At 47.2% G+C, this 17,601-nt stretch overlaps 1 protein-coding gene and 1 long non-coding RNA gene across 13 annotated transcripts in view; both read left to right on the forward strand.

Moving 5' to 3' along the window:
• Nucleotides 1-526: 526 nt before the first annotated feature.
• On the forward strand, nucleotides 527-10,100 carry LOC120506940. The gene is made up of 3 exons (XR_005628644.1): nucleotides 527-730; nucleotides 7,122-7,236; nucleotides 8,082-10,100. It is a non-coding gene; the product is annotated as an uncharacterized LOC120506940 (long non-coding RNA).
• Nucleotides 10,101-12,215: 2,115 nt separating this feature from the next.
• The window catches only part of EHBP1 (EH domain binding protein 1), a 206,896-nt gene continuing 201,510 nt past the window's right edge, over nucleotides 12,216-17,601 (forward strand). For 10 of the 12 annotated variants that reach the window (XM_039718885.1, XM_039718889.1, XM_039718890.1 and 7 more), the window contains exons 1-2: nucleotides 12,216-12,488; nucleotides 13,532-13,939. In XM_039718885.1, coding sequence (XP_039574819.1) covers nucleotides 13,836-13,939 — 104 coding nt within the window. In that variant the 5' untranslated portion in view covers nucleotides 12,216-12,488; nucleotides 13,532-13,835. Of the gene's footprint in view, nucleotides 12,489-13,531; nucleotides 13,940-17,601 lie in introns of those variants that run through there. The other 2 variants (XM_039718894.1, XM_039718895.1) reach the window with 1 other exon arrangement.

Raw genomic sequence — 17,601 nt, forward strand, 5'->3', positions numbered from 1 at the left:
TGCTGTGCCTGAACCCAGGCCTTTGTGCTCCTCTGCAAAGTTTGCTTGGTGTTACTAAGGTTGTGGGTCATTTGCTTGACTGTTAGGAGAAGTGTCTTTTGACATAAGTTATCCAGCACCTTTTGGGAAAGGGACAAGGGATGAGGAAGCAGTCACAGCTTCAGAAAAACTTAAATTGTCACTGAAAATGACAGTGAGAAGTGAAAATGAGAGGAAGCCATCGCTGGACGATGGGGTCATTCCTCCCCTTCCTGACACAGAGCAGGACAGCAGCCTCTTGCCAGAGCTGCCAAACTGCTCCACGTGTACCTGAGTACACAACAGGCCCCTGGAACCGTGGGGGGTCTGGCTGGGTCCAGCTTCCTCCAGAATCCTCTGATTCCTTCTCCCTCAGGGAAACCCCCGGAGCCCTCCCTTGGTGAGACATCATAGAGTTCCACCCACTGAGGTCTTTCCTCACAGACTTCTGCTGAACAGGGATCCATCCCAGTTCTTCTCCCCACATGTCCCACCTTGCCCTGTTTCCTCATTGGTTGTGGTACCCCTGGTGCCAGCCCCTTCTGCCCTGGAAGCCGATGCCCTTTGCCCTGCCCTTGGTACCGCCCCCGTGCCCTCCCTGCTTAACCTTGTGCAGAGCACATGCTCTGCCTTTTGCCTCTGGTTCCCAAACAAACTCTGCAGGACTGACCATAGAAAAGGCTCTTCTGCCTCTCTTCGTTGAGCTTGCACGGTGAGTGTGGACTTCACTGCATTCCTGAATGCTTACCCAAGTGGCTTTTCCACAGGAGATTCTTTTTGGGAAACAGGTAGCAGCAACCACCATCTAAACCCCCCTGCTGCTACAGCTTCCTCTGAATTTACAGCAGTTGACAGACTGAGGTGACACATGCTCTCCTCAGTGCTTTCTTTGCTTGTTGGCATTAAAAAATTACAAGGAATGTGGAATGTGATCTACCATACATTTTGCTGGAAGTGGTGAAATGATTTACCCTTTCCACATTAGAACAGACTGGTTATCCTTAGAAAAATCAGCCCCCCCGAGCTGGTAGACAGAACAGAAAAAAACCCTGTCATGTAGGAGAAGGCAGATAGTAACCTGCTGTGCCACTTAGATGCTCACAAGTCATTGGGCAGAATGGGATTCACCTGAAGGCACGGAGGGGGCTGCTAGAAGGGCTCACCAAGGCACTGCCCATCATTCACCATCAGTCCTGGCTGACCACGGAGGTCCCAGGTGACTGGAGGCTGGTCAGTGTCACACCCACCCACAGGAAGGGTTGGAAGGAGGATCTGGGGAGCTCCAGGCCTGTCAGCCTGACCTCAGTGCCTGGGAAGGAAATGGGGCAGATCTCCAGTGTGATCACAGGGCACACACAGGGATCAAGGACAGCCAGGAGGGTTTTAGGAAAGGCAGGACCTGCCTGACCAGCCTGCTCTCCTTCCATGACCAGGGGTAAGTGCCTTGTTGAACACAGTAACCAGTGAGTGGACGTGGCACTCAGTGCTGTGGTCTGGCTGACAAAGTGGTGATTGGTCAAAGGTTGAACTTGATGATCTTGGAGGTCTTTTCCAACCTCAGTGATTCTATGAGTCTGTGATGTTATGTTGTATTTCTTTTCTGACTTTTCCATAAATACAAGTAGCTATTAAGAATGTCTCTGACTATTATATCCAAGGATAAGTGTTTGAGATACATGAGAGATACTCAGGGAATTGGTAAGCCTTCAGTAGAAAAAAATGTCCTGAGATCAATTTCCTGATTCAGTAGTGAAGTCGTCATATCATATAAAATGTAATGTGATTGTCCATAGCCCTAATAAAATCTTGACTTTTCCACCCAGCTTTCATCTATAAAAATCAAATTTATCTGGCACTCATCTGCATTTTGAAAGGGATAGGGATTTTTTGAAATAGATATGATAGTAATCCTTTATAGTACGTTAATATAGGAGAACAATAATTTGCTGCATTTTCTTCACACAGAAACAGTCAGCTTGGAAATGTGCATAATAATTGTCTTTGTCCTTCATTGTCACAGGCCATTAGCTAATGAATTTAAGCTGTGCTTGGCTCTTGCTCCAATAAGAAAACTACATTAGAGATCTTGTAGCCTTGGTATTATATAAAACCTTTCAGTGGGTTTTATTTTAGTCTCACTGGGCTGAGGAATGCATCTCGATTTTGTGGTGAGCAGTGAGGTCAGCATGGACTGATGTAGTAGGTCAAGCAAGCTGAAGGGCATCTACAGTTATTGAAGCTGCCAGGTACCAGACCCTCTTTGTTTGGTTCCTTGTACCTTAACCAAACTTTTCATGCCTGCTCTTGTGACAGCTTCTGGTTCATCTTTTGCCTGGGATAATTTGCTCAAGTCATTCCAGCAGTACCAAGATTCATGCTAGGGAAAATAAGTAGTTTGGGCAATGCTTTAAATAAACAACAGGCTCATATTTAGTTGCTCAGTTTTCCTGCTTATACAGTTTTCCCTCTCAACAAAGAGGCTGGCAAAGGAAAACCCTGTGATGGAAGAAGTGATCTTCACTGGCCTGAGCAAATGGGAGCTGTAGCTGCTGCACTGGACACAGGGATCTGCAGGCCAGCAGAGAGGTGCAGTGGGATTGCTCTTTGGGATGCCAGCTGCTGCAGCCTCCCAAGAGGCACTCCTGCTGCCCAGCCTTACTGGGACATGCCAGTCCCCCAGTGACTCTGTCCTTGTCCCCAGCTGTGACACGGATGGGAAGTGACAACCCTATTCCTGCTGCTTCTTGTGTCATTGCCTACTCACAGGAAAGAAACAACCCATGACTTCAGTTGGGTTGCTGCCACCTTTGGGCTGCCAGAGTGGTGTGCAGAACAGCAGGAGCATAAGGCAAAATCCATACCACTGTCATTTGTGTTTGGCATCTTAAAAGTATCAGAAAAAAGGACCTGAAACTTCTGGGCATTGCTTTGTATCTGAGCTTTTAGCTCATGGATGTCTTGGAAGGAGAATGGATGGTGAGTGTGTGGTGCACATCTTTTGGAGACACTCTGAGTAGAACATTGTTCTGCAGCATCATTCTGCTGTTCAGGGTTTATTGCCTCTGCACAAGCTGTGACACCACAGCAGTCAAGGGCTGGCTGTGGCAAAACATGGTCAAGTTTTGCTGTGTCCTGCAGAGAGAGATGGCCCCAGACAGCTGGCAGTGCTGGGTGCTTCACCTGCAAAGTCATGTGAGAAATGGTCGGGATTGCCACTCCTGTTAACAGGCACCATTCACTCCCTTACCTCTTTTCATCTCCAAACCCACACTCTGGGCTTTCCATGGCCTGCAGCCCTGCATTTGGCTGTCCCATCTGCCTCCTCGGGCAAATGTTTTGATGGATAGTGCAGGAGATGTTGTGAATGCTGTGCCCCAAGCCATGGTGTAGAATGAGGGTTGCTGGTGGCAGAAGCAGTGGCTGGAAAGCTCTGGTGCTCCGAGGTGTGCAGGAGGCAGGTGCCAGGTAGCAGCCATCACCCATTTTCCTAAACCGACAGCACTTACAGCCCTACTGACAGAGGTTGACTCACACCAGAAGTAAATTCAATATGCATGAAAGAACTCTTGTTCTTCCTCAGTGGAGAGCATAAAGACATACTGTCAGACAAATTAATCTCTCTCTGATAATTTTCTTTTCAACATCATTCAATTGTCATTTCTCCTGGGCTTTGCCAGAATGTTTGATGTATCCGTTGTTTTCCAAAACAGATTCTGCTTGCCTGGCGGATACAGGAATTTCTTCCAGGAAGAGAGATCATGAGATGCCTCTACCAGCCTTGTGCTGTTGTTGTGCAGGTCCTTTGCTGAGCTCTGGAGCTCTGGTTAGGGATGAGATGAAGGTATCTTGGTGGTTGATTAGGTTGCATCTCCTAGTGCAGCAATGGAATTGATCCCAGCACTTGACCTGGGCTGGGAGCACATTTGCTGGGGTTTTGGAATTCTACTTTTTTTTTACTGGAGAGAAACCCATTTATCCCTCCAGATCTTTAACTTCAAACGTGATTCAAGGTTGCCCCAGGCACAAGAGTGTCACCTATCTCCACTTAGGAAGTAGCCCCAAATAGAGGTTTCCTTTTTTTTTCAATTGTCTTTCTATATGGCTGACAAAGCCGTCACTCCTTCTAGGCATATGTGGAGTGTCAGTAAGATTCCTAAAACTAGTCAGAGAAAAAAAAAATAGAATTTCCCATCCCAAGACCATGGATGAAAGATATCTACACTGACCAACCTCCTCCTCCTTCAGCCTGGGACTCACTGAGGACTCTGCCATGGTCCTTTAGGCTGCATGTCCTCCATAGCTCTTGCAGAAGAGTTTAACAGAAATAACAGAAATAAAATTGTGAAGTGAGGGAAACGGGAGGAGCCCAAACATGACCACGATCTGGTAAAATAAGTCCTACATCCCATTTGTCAGCTCTTTTATTTTTGGAATATAACTGTCCCCATGTTTTCCAACAGTGTGACTTTAATATATACAGTCTAAAAAGTATAGAGGGAGACTAGTGATAACTCAGTTAAAAATAACTTGCAACACCATTTAAATCCCTGTGGGTTAATCTGGGCAAAATGAAGAACAGTTTCTGAGTCTGGAAATATCTAACTTGGCTGAGATTATCTAGTTTAATTTCGAGATTAACTAGAGATATTTATCTAAACTGGGTTGCTGCTGGTATTAAAAGTAGGAGCAGGAAACTTTGGAGTCATTTTTACAACACAGTTAATTGCTTGTCCTCTCAAAGCTGAGTCTCTCCACACCATTTCACGCCTGCCCAACTATCTCCACTTAGGAAGTAGCCCCAAATAGAGGTTTCCTTTTTTTTTCAATTGTCCCTCTATATGGCTGACAAAGCAGTCACTCCTTCCAGGCATATGTGGAGTGTCAGTAAGATTTCTAAAACTAGTCAGAGAAAAAAAAATAGAATTTCCCATCCCAAGACCATGGATGAAAGATATCTACACTGACCAACCTCCTCCTCCTTCAGCCTGGGACTCACTGAGGACTCTGCCATGGTCCTTTAGGCTGCATGTCCTCCATAGCTCTTGCAGAGGAGTTTAACAGAAATAACAGAAATAAAATTGTGAAGTGAGGGAAACGGGAGGAGCCCAAACATGACCACGATCTGGTAAAATAAGTCCTACATCCCATTTGTCAGCTCTTTTATTTTTGGAATATAACTGTCCCCATGTTTTCCAACAGTGTGACTTTAATATATACAGTCTAAAAAGTATAGAGGGAGACTAGTGATAACTCAGTTAAAAATAACTTGCAACACCATTTAAATCCCTGTGGGTTAATCTGGGCAAAATGAAGAACAGTTCCTGAGTCTGGAATTATCTAACTTGGCTGTGATTATCTAGTTTAATTTCCAGATTAACTAGAGATATTTATCTAAACTGGGTTGCTGCTGGTATTAAAAGTAGGAGCAGGAAACTTTGGAGTCATTTTTACAACACAGTTAATTGCTTGTCCTCTCAAAGCTGAGTCTCTCCACACCATTTCACGCCTGCCCAACACCATTACTGCAAACTCTTGTCCATTTGAATGTCTTGCATACATGAGCAGGTCCTTGGGGTTCATTTTAATGAGCTGTAACTGTGATAATTGTACCTCTTCTCCAGGCTGAAGGCCACACCACACATACATATTTCCACCCTGTGCTTTGAGATAATTCTCTTCAAGCACCAGTGTCCCATTGTGTGATGTTTGGGGTTCTGGTTGTACAAGCTGTTAGCTACAAATTTCCCCCCCTTAGTCTGGTAGGAACACCTTTTTGCGTAACCGATTATTTTATCACATCTGTAAGGTAATTGCTTCTCTACTGGCTTCCAAGAATGCCTCAGATTTGATCTATGATGGCCTCTGCATTCTTAATGCCTGTACTCCAAGGAAATGTACCCTGGTACTGATGAACTGTAGATGACTGATGCTGTAGATCCAGAGTTAACTAGGTATTCTCTTGAAAGGTGACATATATTATATTTGGGCAAAGAGGAGTTTCCTGAATAATCTTTAGAGACAGCTGTGTTATATTTTATTATTTCTCCAGTAGTTACAGAAGTGCAGATAACAGACTTTACATTTTTCCAGCTTATTATTCTGATTGCATGTCCAGCCACTGATTTTTGGATAAACAGGGGGCTGTACAACCCTCAGCACTGAATCTGCAGTTTCCTTAGTGCCACCATAAAGCATTTACAGCAGGTTAATTACAGATTCATTATAGTCAGGATCATGTCAAATGGGCATGGGAGCCAGGAAAAAAAGTCTGCCTCTGAACTTGTTCCATCTCTTATTTTCTCCCATAGCTCTTAGAAAGAGCTCCACCTGACTTCACCCTCCTGTCAGGGAGTTGTAGAGAGGGATAAGGTCCTTCCAGAACCTCCTTTTCTCCAGACTGAGCCACCCCAGCTCCTTCCGCCACTCTTCCTCAGAACTGTGCTTCAGACTCCTCCTCAGCTTCACTGCCCTTCTCCAGACACTCTCCAGCACCTCAGTGTCTTTTTTGTCCTGGGGGCTCCAACTAAACACAGAACTCACACAGAGGTGTGGCCTCACCAGAGCCCAGTACAGGGGGTGATCACTGCCCTGGTCCTGCTGGCCACATTATGTGCTGTTTATTCTAAAAAGAGAGGGAGGAAGGCATTCTTTGCCTCATTAGTGCTGCAGGATGTCGTATACAAGCATAATTACACTCTGCAAAAAGGCCAGGGAGACCACACAGGAAGGGTATTGAAGAACTGGAAAGGGTACAGGAGACATCGAGCATGACAAAAAATTGAAAGTTGCTATTTATGGACAAAATACTGGCTGCTTCTTTTGTTTTTTTGATTTTTTTTTCTTTTTGAGAAGAGAGAAGCAAGGGCTACTAAAAAGTGTAAACAATTTAATGGGTATAAAAAGGTAATGGCAAAACTCATTCAGACCATTGCAAGCTGACTGACAGGTGAGTTGATAATAAATTTGGAGAAAACATCACTAATCCAGAGCGTTCTGATCTGGAGCAGGGAAATGCTTTTTGCCGCGTGGGTTCTCCACCATCAGTGCCCCATCTTTTCTCTTGCTTCCACAAGCTGAATTGCATTGTGACTTCTGCATTTCAGGAATGCGACTCCTGTCCTTGACCTCCGCTGCAGATAAATACAACGTGCCCTTCACTGCTGAGTGGTTTGGGAAGAATGTCAGCCAGACAAGAGAGGGGTGAGAGAGGAAAGACAGGTGAGAATGTTTTTCATCTGCTCTTTTTCTGAACCATCCTGCTTGACTTTGCCTACAAGATTTTGGGCAGTGGGGTTAAGAGGAGCAGGCCAGGGGGTGCCTGGTGCCTCTGGGGTGGTGTAATGAAGCTGGGCACAGGAGAAGAGCAAGGGGGCTGTGACATGAGGCTGCCACTCGGGGAGCTGGCATTTTGGGTACCCCCTCTGGCACAGAGTCTGCAGGGGAGGCACCACAGGGTCTCACCACATACAAGTGCAGGCTCCAGCCACAGCAAGGGAATGGGAGAACAAACGATCCATAAGGAAGGGGGGCTGGTGAGTTACCCCAGCCCCTGGCTCTGCAGATTGCTTTTGGCAGCAGGGCTCTCCAAGGGGGCAGCTCTGGATTAGGAGCTTTCAGACAGTGGGTGCCTGTACACAGCTCCACTGGGAGGTGGCCTGGGCTGGGAATGCTGCATGGGTGAGCTGGTCCATAGGCAAGAGCCAGGCTGGGCTGCCTGCCTCAGCCTGGGCAAGAGCAGCAACAAAACACAAGCCCACCAGAGTGCATCCCAAAATCTACTTCTTTTCCTGGCAAGGCAAGAACAAATGGTGGTGCTTCTGTGCCTTGTGCCTTAAACACAGCTTAAGGGAGTATTGCTGAAATGATCTGTTTTCGGTCCAGGCTGTGCTAGGAGCTGGGTTGTCTGGTTCTGCAATGCGGGAATTGCCTTTTCCCAGCTGCCAGTCTCAAAGTCAAGCTTTCTGAGCACAAATAAAATGGGATATTGCACACACACAGCCCCTTTCAACTGTCATTGATATTTAGCAGAAGGAATATTCAAAACATTATTCCCTCCAATACAGAATGGCTGCTGGGTGTTACCAGACCATGTGAAATGACATCTGAGTGGAATTTTATCAGCAACAAACAAGAAACAAATGAAGAAGGGAGGATTAAAAAATTCCTTTTTTTTTTCTATGTATACTATCATTTGTTATATGTGTGTGTGTGTGTGTATATATATATACACACATGGATTTTTAAATTACTGTTGGGATGTGAAGAAGCAAAGAAAAGGAGCAGACAATGTAAAGTTACTTGTTAAAGCAGGGAATGTTAAGGTGTCAAGCAACGGTTAGGGACATGCTGGGGAGCAGGAGGGTGGTACTTTACAGATATTACTGATGTCAGCACAAATTCTCCACCACTTTCATTAACAGGGGATCAAAGGTTTGATGGGATCTAGAAATACAAGGAGGTTAAAACGTGGCAGGTGTGGGTAACCTCATGTACACAGACCTTTGCCTCAGAAAGGAACGTTCTTGCAAATCTGACATAATCCAATTCCTTGATTTCCTCAGTGACATTTCTGCAGGCTCATGCACAGAAGGACAGGGAAATGGAGATTTATGACAGCTATTCCTAGCAAAGGTCATTTCTTGATTGGTGAACAACCTGTCCTTAGTCATGCTGATGACGAGGCGCTGAAGGATAAGGGAGAGGCTGGAGAGCTTTAAAGCTTGACAGGGAATAAGAGAAATAGAGCACAGATCATCTCTCTACTTGGGCCAGGAAGCTTGAATTCTTCCACAATCAGTCAAAGCCAGGGAACAGGAGGCAAAATCCAGAAAAAACAATACACGGGGATTACTGTGGAGATTGTGAGGGAGTGTGAGTGTCGAGATAGCAAGGGGAAAAGAGGAGCCACAGAGCATGAGTATTTGGTTTGGATAGTAAGGGTGTCCTTGGTGAAACCAGCTGCTTATAAAGAACAGGGTCAGGTTGCTCTGGGGCTTCCCTGGCCAGCCCCACCAAGCTCCCAGCTTGAGCAGCTCTCAGCATCCTGTCCCATGCACTTCCAGGACAACACAAATATTGATGGTACACAAACAACACAAATACACACAAATACACTTCCTCAGGTGTCCTTCCTCGGGCAAGGAAGGCAGCAGATGTGACACACATATGGTTTAAATGGATTGTGTCATACCCATTAAATAATAAAATGGTACCTCCCTGCTCATCACATGACTGTTCTTCCTGCTAGCAGAAGAGATATGACACTGTACATAAAGTGAAGCACCATTTTTTTTTTAATCAGAAGGACCTTTCTGATTACAGAAGGACCCTGATTACAGGACCCTTCTGTGTGAAGGGAGTCACACACGGGTTTTTCACTCAGCTACCGACCTTAAAAGAGAGCATTGGGTACCTTGGTGTAACTAGCTTTGCTTGTTTTCAAGCTCATAATATTGGATTAAGTAAAAATGTGGCCATTTCCCCAAAGCTTGGCTCAGATCCTGAGCTGAGCTATGGTTTGAGCTGGGTCACTGTCACAAACCAGGCTTGTGGCCAGCAAGACCAGTCAAGAGATGTCTGCAATGTGGAAATGAAGTCAACATGGGGGCTCCTTGCTGACCCCTCTGAGTGCTCTGACCCAAGGAGGAGCTTTGGGGCTCTTCATCCATGTCCTTGCTAATCCCTTTTTTGCTATTTATTGGTTCCTCTGGGCTCTGAGCTGCCAGCAGAAGTCACAAGAGCTTTTGAGTTGGTCTGGTGCAAGACTCAGTCCAGTAACCTGAGAATGCTGTGGTGGCCTCTAGCTTCCAATCTGCAGCTGAAGATCTCACCTTCCTCCCACAGTAATTCCTCTCACCCTTTGAACTCTCCTAAGGCTTTTCCCAAAATCACAAGAACTGAGGATGGCTGCTCTTAAAAAGTGTAAAATAGATAACTGGTGGGATAATTGCCTGTGTTGTATTTCTCCCCACACAAGAAAGGCAAAAGCAGCCTTATGCTGTGTACCTCCCAGCCTGGTGTAACTTGAACCCAAAAGCTATGAAGGAAATGGAAAATGTTAATAAATAATGATGTTTGAAACACAAGTCACTGAACAAACCACCAGACCTCCTGTGTTTATTCCACTGGACAGAAAATGTCTATCTCAGTTTGAGGAAAGTAAGATCTTGGTCACAGGTATGTCTTAGGAATTAGCCTGGGTTCTGCAGGTTATTCAGGAGATAAATCAGAGAAGCTCAGGGATTAACTTTTGGTAATATACTCAGAATAAAGCAACTTCTGAAATAAAATCAACACAACTGATTACTTGGTATTTCTCTGGTATGAAGAACCAAGGATCTCCTCAGGGCCACTGGAATTTTAAATTGCCTTGCTTGGTCCACTTCACAGCTGCCAGTTTTCCATCTGGTATTTTCCAAGTCAGCACCAAGCATTTGTGTGCTCCATCCTGCATGTTCTCAGTGTGATGTGCTCTGGAAATCCTGGCCTCATTTCCCAAATGCTAAGCAGGTGATCTGCACTTAAAAAGCCCAGTGATGTCTCCCTCAAGTGTGTTGGAATTACTCTGTGTGTATAGACCAGCTGCAAAACTGGGACAGATACATTAACACAAATGTACAAAATCTTCAAATCTTTTTGCTTAACTTCAAAAATATTCAGGGGAAAGAAAAAAGGATTTTCCAAGAAAATCTGTATGAGTAGTACAACTGTGCAACATTTCAGTGTAACACTTAAAAAAAAAGAGAATCTTCCAGGACAGCTCCAAGTGCACACCCTCTGGCAGCTGGGCTAAGGGCTGAAGAGTAATGCATTACAAGCAAAGGGCTGACCTTTTCAATAGCCCAAATATTCAACCTCTCTGAAGTAACTTAGCTCAGCTTAGGCCTGTGGCCATCCACACACTCATTCTTTCTCTCGTTTCACTCCAGCCACTGAGTGCTGGCAGCCTCTGTGATATGCCACAACAGCAAGAGGCAGCTTAGGGGAAAGGAGGAGAACACTGGGATAAGGAGCTTTCCAGACTGTGGATCAGGCTTGGACTCCATTCGGTTTGTCACGGGAAAGAAGACAGAGGACTGCAAAGCCCTGAGGCTTCAATTTTACAGCTGCTCTCAGAGCTCCACTGCATTATCTTCCTTATTTCCCTGTGCTTCCCCTTGATGGATGGCTTAGTTTCTGACTTGGATGGCTGATGGGTTTAGGATTAGCTCCCGGAGATCCCGCAGAGAGCACTGCCCTGACTCTGGGATTCACCTACAGCAAACGGCGCTTTGGGATCCCAAACTCAAACACACCTGGGCGGGTGTCCAGAGGGCACGGGCAACACGAGCAGCAACCGGAGCAAGCCACTGGTTAATTTTGGATTAATGCTGGAACCCAGCACCGAGGGTTTGCACCTGGGTCCCCACATGGCACTGCAGTGTAGGAGAAGCGTTCTGCCGGCGTGGCTGCGGGGGATTCACGGCCGCATCCCACGGACGCCACCGCTCGCTGCTCCGCTCTCCCGCTAACACCGAACTGCGCACAACACCCAGCCCCGCCGCCTGCCCGCCGCTCCCGCAGCTCAAATCAGCACACCAACATCGTCCTGCCCGCGCTGTTTCATTCCCGCCGCTTTCCCAGCCGCACCCGAACTCCGGAGCCCCCACAGCCCGGGCCTGTGCCGCAGGGCTCGCCTCGGGCCTGCCGTTCCGCCGCCCCCTCCCCACGGCGGGCCCGGCCCCTCCCGCCGCCTCGATCCGCGGCCGCTCGCTCCCTCCAGCCTCCCCGCGGCCGCCTCACGGGAGGCATCACTGGTTTCCCCCCCGGTTCCCTCCGTCCCGTCCCTTCCCGCCGCTCCCGGCCCCGGGGCGGTGGCGGGTCCCGGGGGCGGCGGCGGAGCCACGCCCCTCCCCTGACAGCCCGCTCCTCGCGCCGCGCCCCCCCGCGCCTTCGGGAAGCGCCGCCGCCAGTCGCCGGGCGGTGACAGACGGGCGCGATGGCCTATCGCGTAGCCGCTCCTCAGCAGGACCCGCCTCCTCGGGCTCTGTGGCCAGTCAGAGCAGGGCTGGGGGCGGGAGATGAGGGTCTGCGAAGCCCCCTCTTCTCACCGCCTCCCCCCCTCCGCTGCGCGAGATGATTGACAGGCGCGACATCCAATGGGCTGCGGAGGGCCCGCGGCGGGGCCAATGGTGGTACGGGGGCGGGGCCCCGGCGGGCGGCGGGGGCGGGGGNAGGCGCGGCGCAGCGCCGGCAGGAGGGCGATGGTGGCGGCGTGAGGCGCGCTGCGACCCGCGCTGTCTGCCCGGCCGGCGCGGAGAGCGGCGGGGGAGCGGTGCTCGCCATGAGGCTGCGGGAGGACGGGGACAGCCGCGGGGCGCTGCCGGCGGCGGGGCTGCTGCAGTAATGGGCAGCGGCAGCGCTGACTCTCGCCTGCCGTGTGGTGCCAGCGCGCCCGCCCGGCGGGACCGCCCGCGAGGAGCCGGCGGCAGGTGAGTGCCGCACGGGGAGCCGCCCGTTCCCTTCCCCAGGCCGCCGCTGCCCTCCTCGCTGCCCGCCGGTGGCGTTTTAATTTTTAAACGGCTCCGGCTGGCGGCCAGGGGCGGGGGGCGCTGCCCCGGCGGGCCGGGCGCGGAGGTGACACGGGCTGCCGAGGCGGAGCGGGGCGCTCCCCGGGGACCCTCTCTCCCGGGGGCCGTTCCACCTCGGGCAGCCTCCGAGCCAGCTTTGATGCCATCCTGCCCTGACTTCTCGCCAGCTGCGGCCAGCTTGTGCTTCCCTGTATTCCTGATGAAGAGGCTTTTCCCCCCGCACCCAGCGCGGATGCTGCTTTCCTGCCGAGGGAGGAGACCCCACCTGGGCTTCTCCTCTCCCTTTTCACCTCCCTGATGATCATTCCTCAGTGCAGGATGGAGAGACATTTCCATTTCAATATGATGCAGCGAGGAAGATGGGGAATCCTGGGTAGCCAGGACTCGGGAAATGCCCCTTCCTCTCTCATCCTCCTCCTCACCCTGGCACAGGCGTTTGGGCAGCAACACTCCCTTTCTGTCTTCTTGGCTTTTCCTTCTCTTTGGACAGAGAGATGGAAGCGGGAGGTGTGTTAGAGGAAACAACTGTTACACCTTTTGTCATCAAGACAAAGAACTTCATCTCCCGGTGTCCCTCCCTCTGGGTGCATGTTGGCAGCACCTCAGCCACTTTGCGCTGCTTCCCGGAGATGCTTCACGAGGATTCGGTGTGGCCCTGAGCTGCCCTTTTTTGTTGTTGTTGCCAGTTGTGATGCTGCTGATAATAGGATATGTTGATATGTTTCTGAACAGTCTCGTGGTTTGAATTCCTGAAATTGCTGCAGTATTTTTATTTATTTATTTAATTGGGGTTGGGGGGGTGTGTAGATGACAGCAGGAAAGGGCTGTGTTCTTGTGGTTGCTTGTAGTTCTTTGAAAGGTACGAGATCACGTGCAATTGCAGCACTTAGTGAGAAGTGTATTAACCAATGCTGTCTCTTCTCCCTCTCTTATTTGTCTTCCAGTCCTGCAGTCTTCCCTTCATCTGCTGTGTGAAGAATGATGATTCCATGAGAGAACTTCCTCTCCATTACCTGCCTACTGCTACTGCATGCTGCTCCTGGCCAGTGACGAGCCATTCCGCTAGACTGGGATTTACCCTGAGGAGGGGACAGGCAGAATATGAATTGTAGACATCCTGTCAAGTTTCTCCCCCACTCTTTTTACTGTGTCTGTATATAAACCTGTATCAAGCACACACGCTCTTTAAACCTCCGCTGGGATTCACGCAGTTGCTGCTGTGTAAGAGGACTGGTATTTCTCACCACCATGGCTTCAGTTTGGAAAAGACTGCAGCGTGTTGGGAAACATGCATCCAAGTTCCAGTTTGTGGCCTCTTACCAGGAATTGATGGTTGAGTGCACCAAAAAATGGTAAGAAGCAGCTCATGTTGCTGTAAAAAAATAGTGGAGTAAGTTGCTGATGCTGAAATAGGAAGGATGTTGCTCACTGTGTATTGTGTGGTAGGTGCATGCTCTTGCATCCCCTCAGCTTCTCTTGCCAGCCCATTGCAGAAGCAGCTGCATGAGCTGCTTGTCTTCCTCAGTGGGTGCTGGCTTTGCTGCATGGTTACCCTGGACCTGCTGGATTTGTTCTGTGCTATTGATTTTCTAGGCAGGCATTGTTTTTACCTTGCAGGGGAGGGTACATTTGTCAGCTCGCATCTGTGACTTGGTGTGGTTTTGGTTGTCAGTTTTGTATTTTTAGTGGGGCTTTTTGTTTGGTTTTTATTGTTGTTTTTTTTTAAATGTTTCCCATGAGGTCTTTTCCAACTGCCAATTCAGTGTGGTGATGCTGAGGGTTGTCTGCTGACACTGGAATTGTTTGACGGGTGCATTGGAGATCAGTCCTGGACATGGTGGTCATGGGACATATGGGTTGGATGCCCATTTTGATTTTTGACTTCCTTACCTTAGGAGGTCAAGTTTCTCCTTCTTCTTTTCCATTTTTCCTTTCTATCTTTTAATAGGAAGGGGCAAGAGGCAGGTCCTTGGGAATTGCCTTAAGGTGTTTGTTTAATCAGACAGGAATTCTGTTCGGTGGTGGTCCAGTTGGATGGCTTTGGAGCTGACTAGACAGCAGTTAATGGTGTGAGTCTGGCACGTCTTCTTTCCTGTGCAAAATGAGCTTAAATAAATCTGCTAGGCAAGACTAGAAGCAGCTTTTAAGTAGTCAGCAGAAGATCTCCATTATATAAATACTTAACTGCTGTTTTATATGTTTGGAATATTGATATTACTGACATAATTCCTCACATTAGTGTGAGCATGTAGTGTCAGGGGATGAAGAAAATACTTTCCAGACCTTGTGGACTGAGATGTTCAAATTGTCTTGTAATAAACTGCAGCCTCCTTTCTAATACTTGGCCTTTCTTCTTGTTGGCAAGTTTGGCACATGCATTGGCTGCTTTCACTGGTTATGAGTAATTGCCTCTACAAATTTAAATTCTATCTCTTGGAGTAGGAAATCTCTGTCAAATATGCTGGAAGGCTGAGCACTGCTCTGTATTAAAGGAGCACTGTCAGATTAAATGTTTTGGATTTTTTTTAGCAAATTGTCTTCATGCTTAGGACCTTTAAGAAACAGAATTTTTATGGAGTTGAACTTGCTTTCAGAGTAAGCTACAAATGGAAACATTGTAGAAGTTGAAAGAAGCTGTCCTGATTATCTTTTGAAACCTGATGTCCCAAAGAGGCCAAGGAGTTTTCTGCAGTAATTTTAGTTGATCAGGTTTATTTCAGCAGTTTGGTTTATTTCTTATGTTTCGTTTGCATTAACGAGGATGTTTTAGGTTTCATTTTCATTTTGATTCACTCGTTGCTGACAATTTGCAGGATGCTTCAGCACTAAAGTATAAATCCTGCAGGAGAATGTTTGCATTGGAATTGCAGCTGACCTTTCCTGGGTTAAAGAAAAAGTCATACACAAAAGTTCTCTTGTGAAGTATCTTATTATTTTAGAAACAGGCAGCTTATTGGCTAGTCATAACTGAGAGTGCCCACCTAGCAGAATGTCTGTGTGTGAAGTAGTGAGAGAGCCATTCCAAACCTCAGATATGTAACTAATTTTTTGCAAAAAGGTTGTCCTTCTGAACCTTCATTCTACATTCTTGAGTTTAAACATAGACAATATCAGTGCTTGTGTTGGTTATTACAAAGGAACAGTATGGTGGTGAAATGTGGATGAATTCTAGGAAAAATCACAATGGGGAAAAACATAACTCATAAAGTCCTTTGACTGTAAGCTTTTTGATTCTGCTTCCTGTTATTCTGAGAACCTTAACAAAAAATGTTCTTTAAGCATGTAACCTAAAATATTACACTTCTGCCATAAATCAAACATCTACAGAAATGAAGGGTTAAATATGTATGTGTTTTGAGAGCCTTCAACTAAGTGTTTCCCTGACTTTGGAGAAGATACAGTTTCTGTGCATGCCCAAAGGATCACTGCTTCATCTGTTTCTAAGTCTTGCCTCAGAGTTTGAGAACAAAACACAAGAAATGAACTCCATATGCTGTTCTTGCTGAAAGCACTCGATATATATAAAGTGTCAGTGCTGTAGTCTGTAGTTTGTTTGATTGAAATGTAGTAAGCAGTAAGTTATTTTAATGTACTGGCATTTTAACAATGCAGTGTTTCTGGAGGAAAAGAATGCTCCATTCATATTTTAAAGTAAATGACAACACAGTCATAAACACACTGGAACTGAGAAGTGTCTGTGAGCAAGGACTGTGAGTGCATGACCAAAACAGGCTGTGTTCCTTTTTGTGAACTGCTGTCTTCTGTTGGGTTTGCATTTGTCTGACTCTTCAGAAAGAGACTTGTGTGTTAGAATATTTTGTACTGATTGTGGATGGTGTGCAAGGTAGGGTGAATTTCTGGTTAGCTTTACTACTCTGTTTCCTCTGGACTTGTATTGATTGGAGTTTTTGGTGTGGGTTTTTTTGTTTGTTTGTTTGTTTTTAAATTTAGTGTCTAAAATAGCTCCTGGTTTGTTTTTTTTTTTTTTCTGGCATTCTCCTGGCACTGTGAGAAGCTGCCACTGCTGTAGTGTTGCTGCTTCACTTTTTTAAAGGATTATATTGTCTCAAAGCATTTGGCCAGATTGGTCTGAAACCTTTCCTTGCTTTTTCTCCTGTCTATAACTTCTAATTTTTGTCCCTACTAATGGTTACAGACAGCCACTCACAAATGATTGCTTTTCCTTGGTGGTGTGTTTGGGGAGATAGGTTGTGATGGAGTGTCCAGTGTTGTCACTGCTCCTTATTTTTCAGATAATTAACAGGACTGAGTCACTTCTGTGGCATTTTGGCAGCTCCCACTGACCCAGACCTAATTATTGTGGCTGCTCAGTACCTTTGAAAAAATTGAACAGTTGGTTTATTTAGAACCTTTCATTAAAAATAAATAAATAAACAGATGCAGTCTTGGTCTTTAATATGGATTAGTGACTCCTGCTACTGCAAAAACATAGTACTTTGCATTAATCATATAAGCAGTTGATTTTTTTGAAAGGTGCTTGCTTGGAAGTGCTGGAGTGTGTCATCCTCCATTTACCCTTGGACTAAGCTGGGGCAGCTCAGGATTTTCCACACAGCCTCACCAGTGAACTGCAGCCCTGGCCTGAAAGGACCACATGTGATACCAGGGAGTTAATTCAGTGCTTATCCTCAGTGCAGAGTCATTGAATAAAACCAGAAATCAGCCTCATTCATTTTGCCTAGGCTCCTGCAGAAACAGCTGTATTTCCTGCTCTGTGCTGTCAGGGCAGGGGGTTGCTGTGGGGGGCAGGAACATCCCTGGCAGCTGGAATGCTGTGACTTGTGCAGGGAACCCAGTCCAGGTGCCTGAACAATGGTGTCAGGCCCTGTTTGGGTTGCCTTTGGGTGTACTGCCAGTTTGAAGAAGCCCAGGTCTCCTGTTGATCCTGGTTCAAGCTGCCAGCCCAGCAAGAATCTCTGGTGCACCCTGGGGCTGCCCAGCTGCTGGAGGCCTCTGTGCTGGTAGCTGAGTCGAGGCTTGTCTGAGATCCAGG

This window comes from Passer montanus, unplaced genomic scaffold (assembly GCF_014805655.1).
Source record: "Passer montanus isolate IOZ18808 unplaced genomic scaffold, ASM1480565v1 scaffold40, whole genome shotgun sequence".
Classification (NCBI taxonomy): Eukaryota; Metazoa; Chordata; class Aves; order Passeriformes; family Passeridae; genus Passer; species Passer montanus.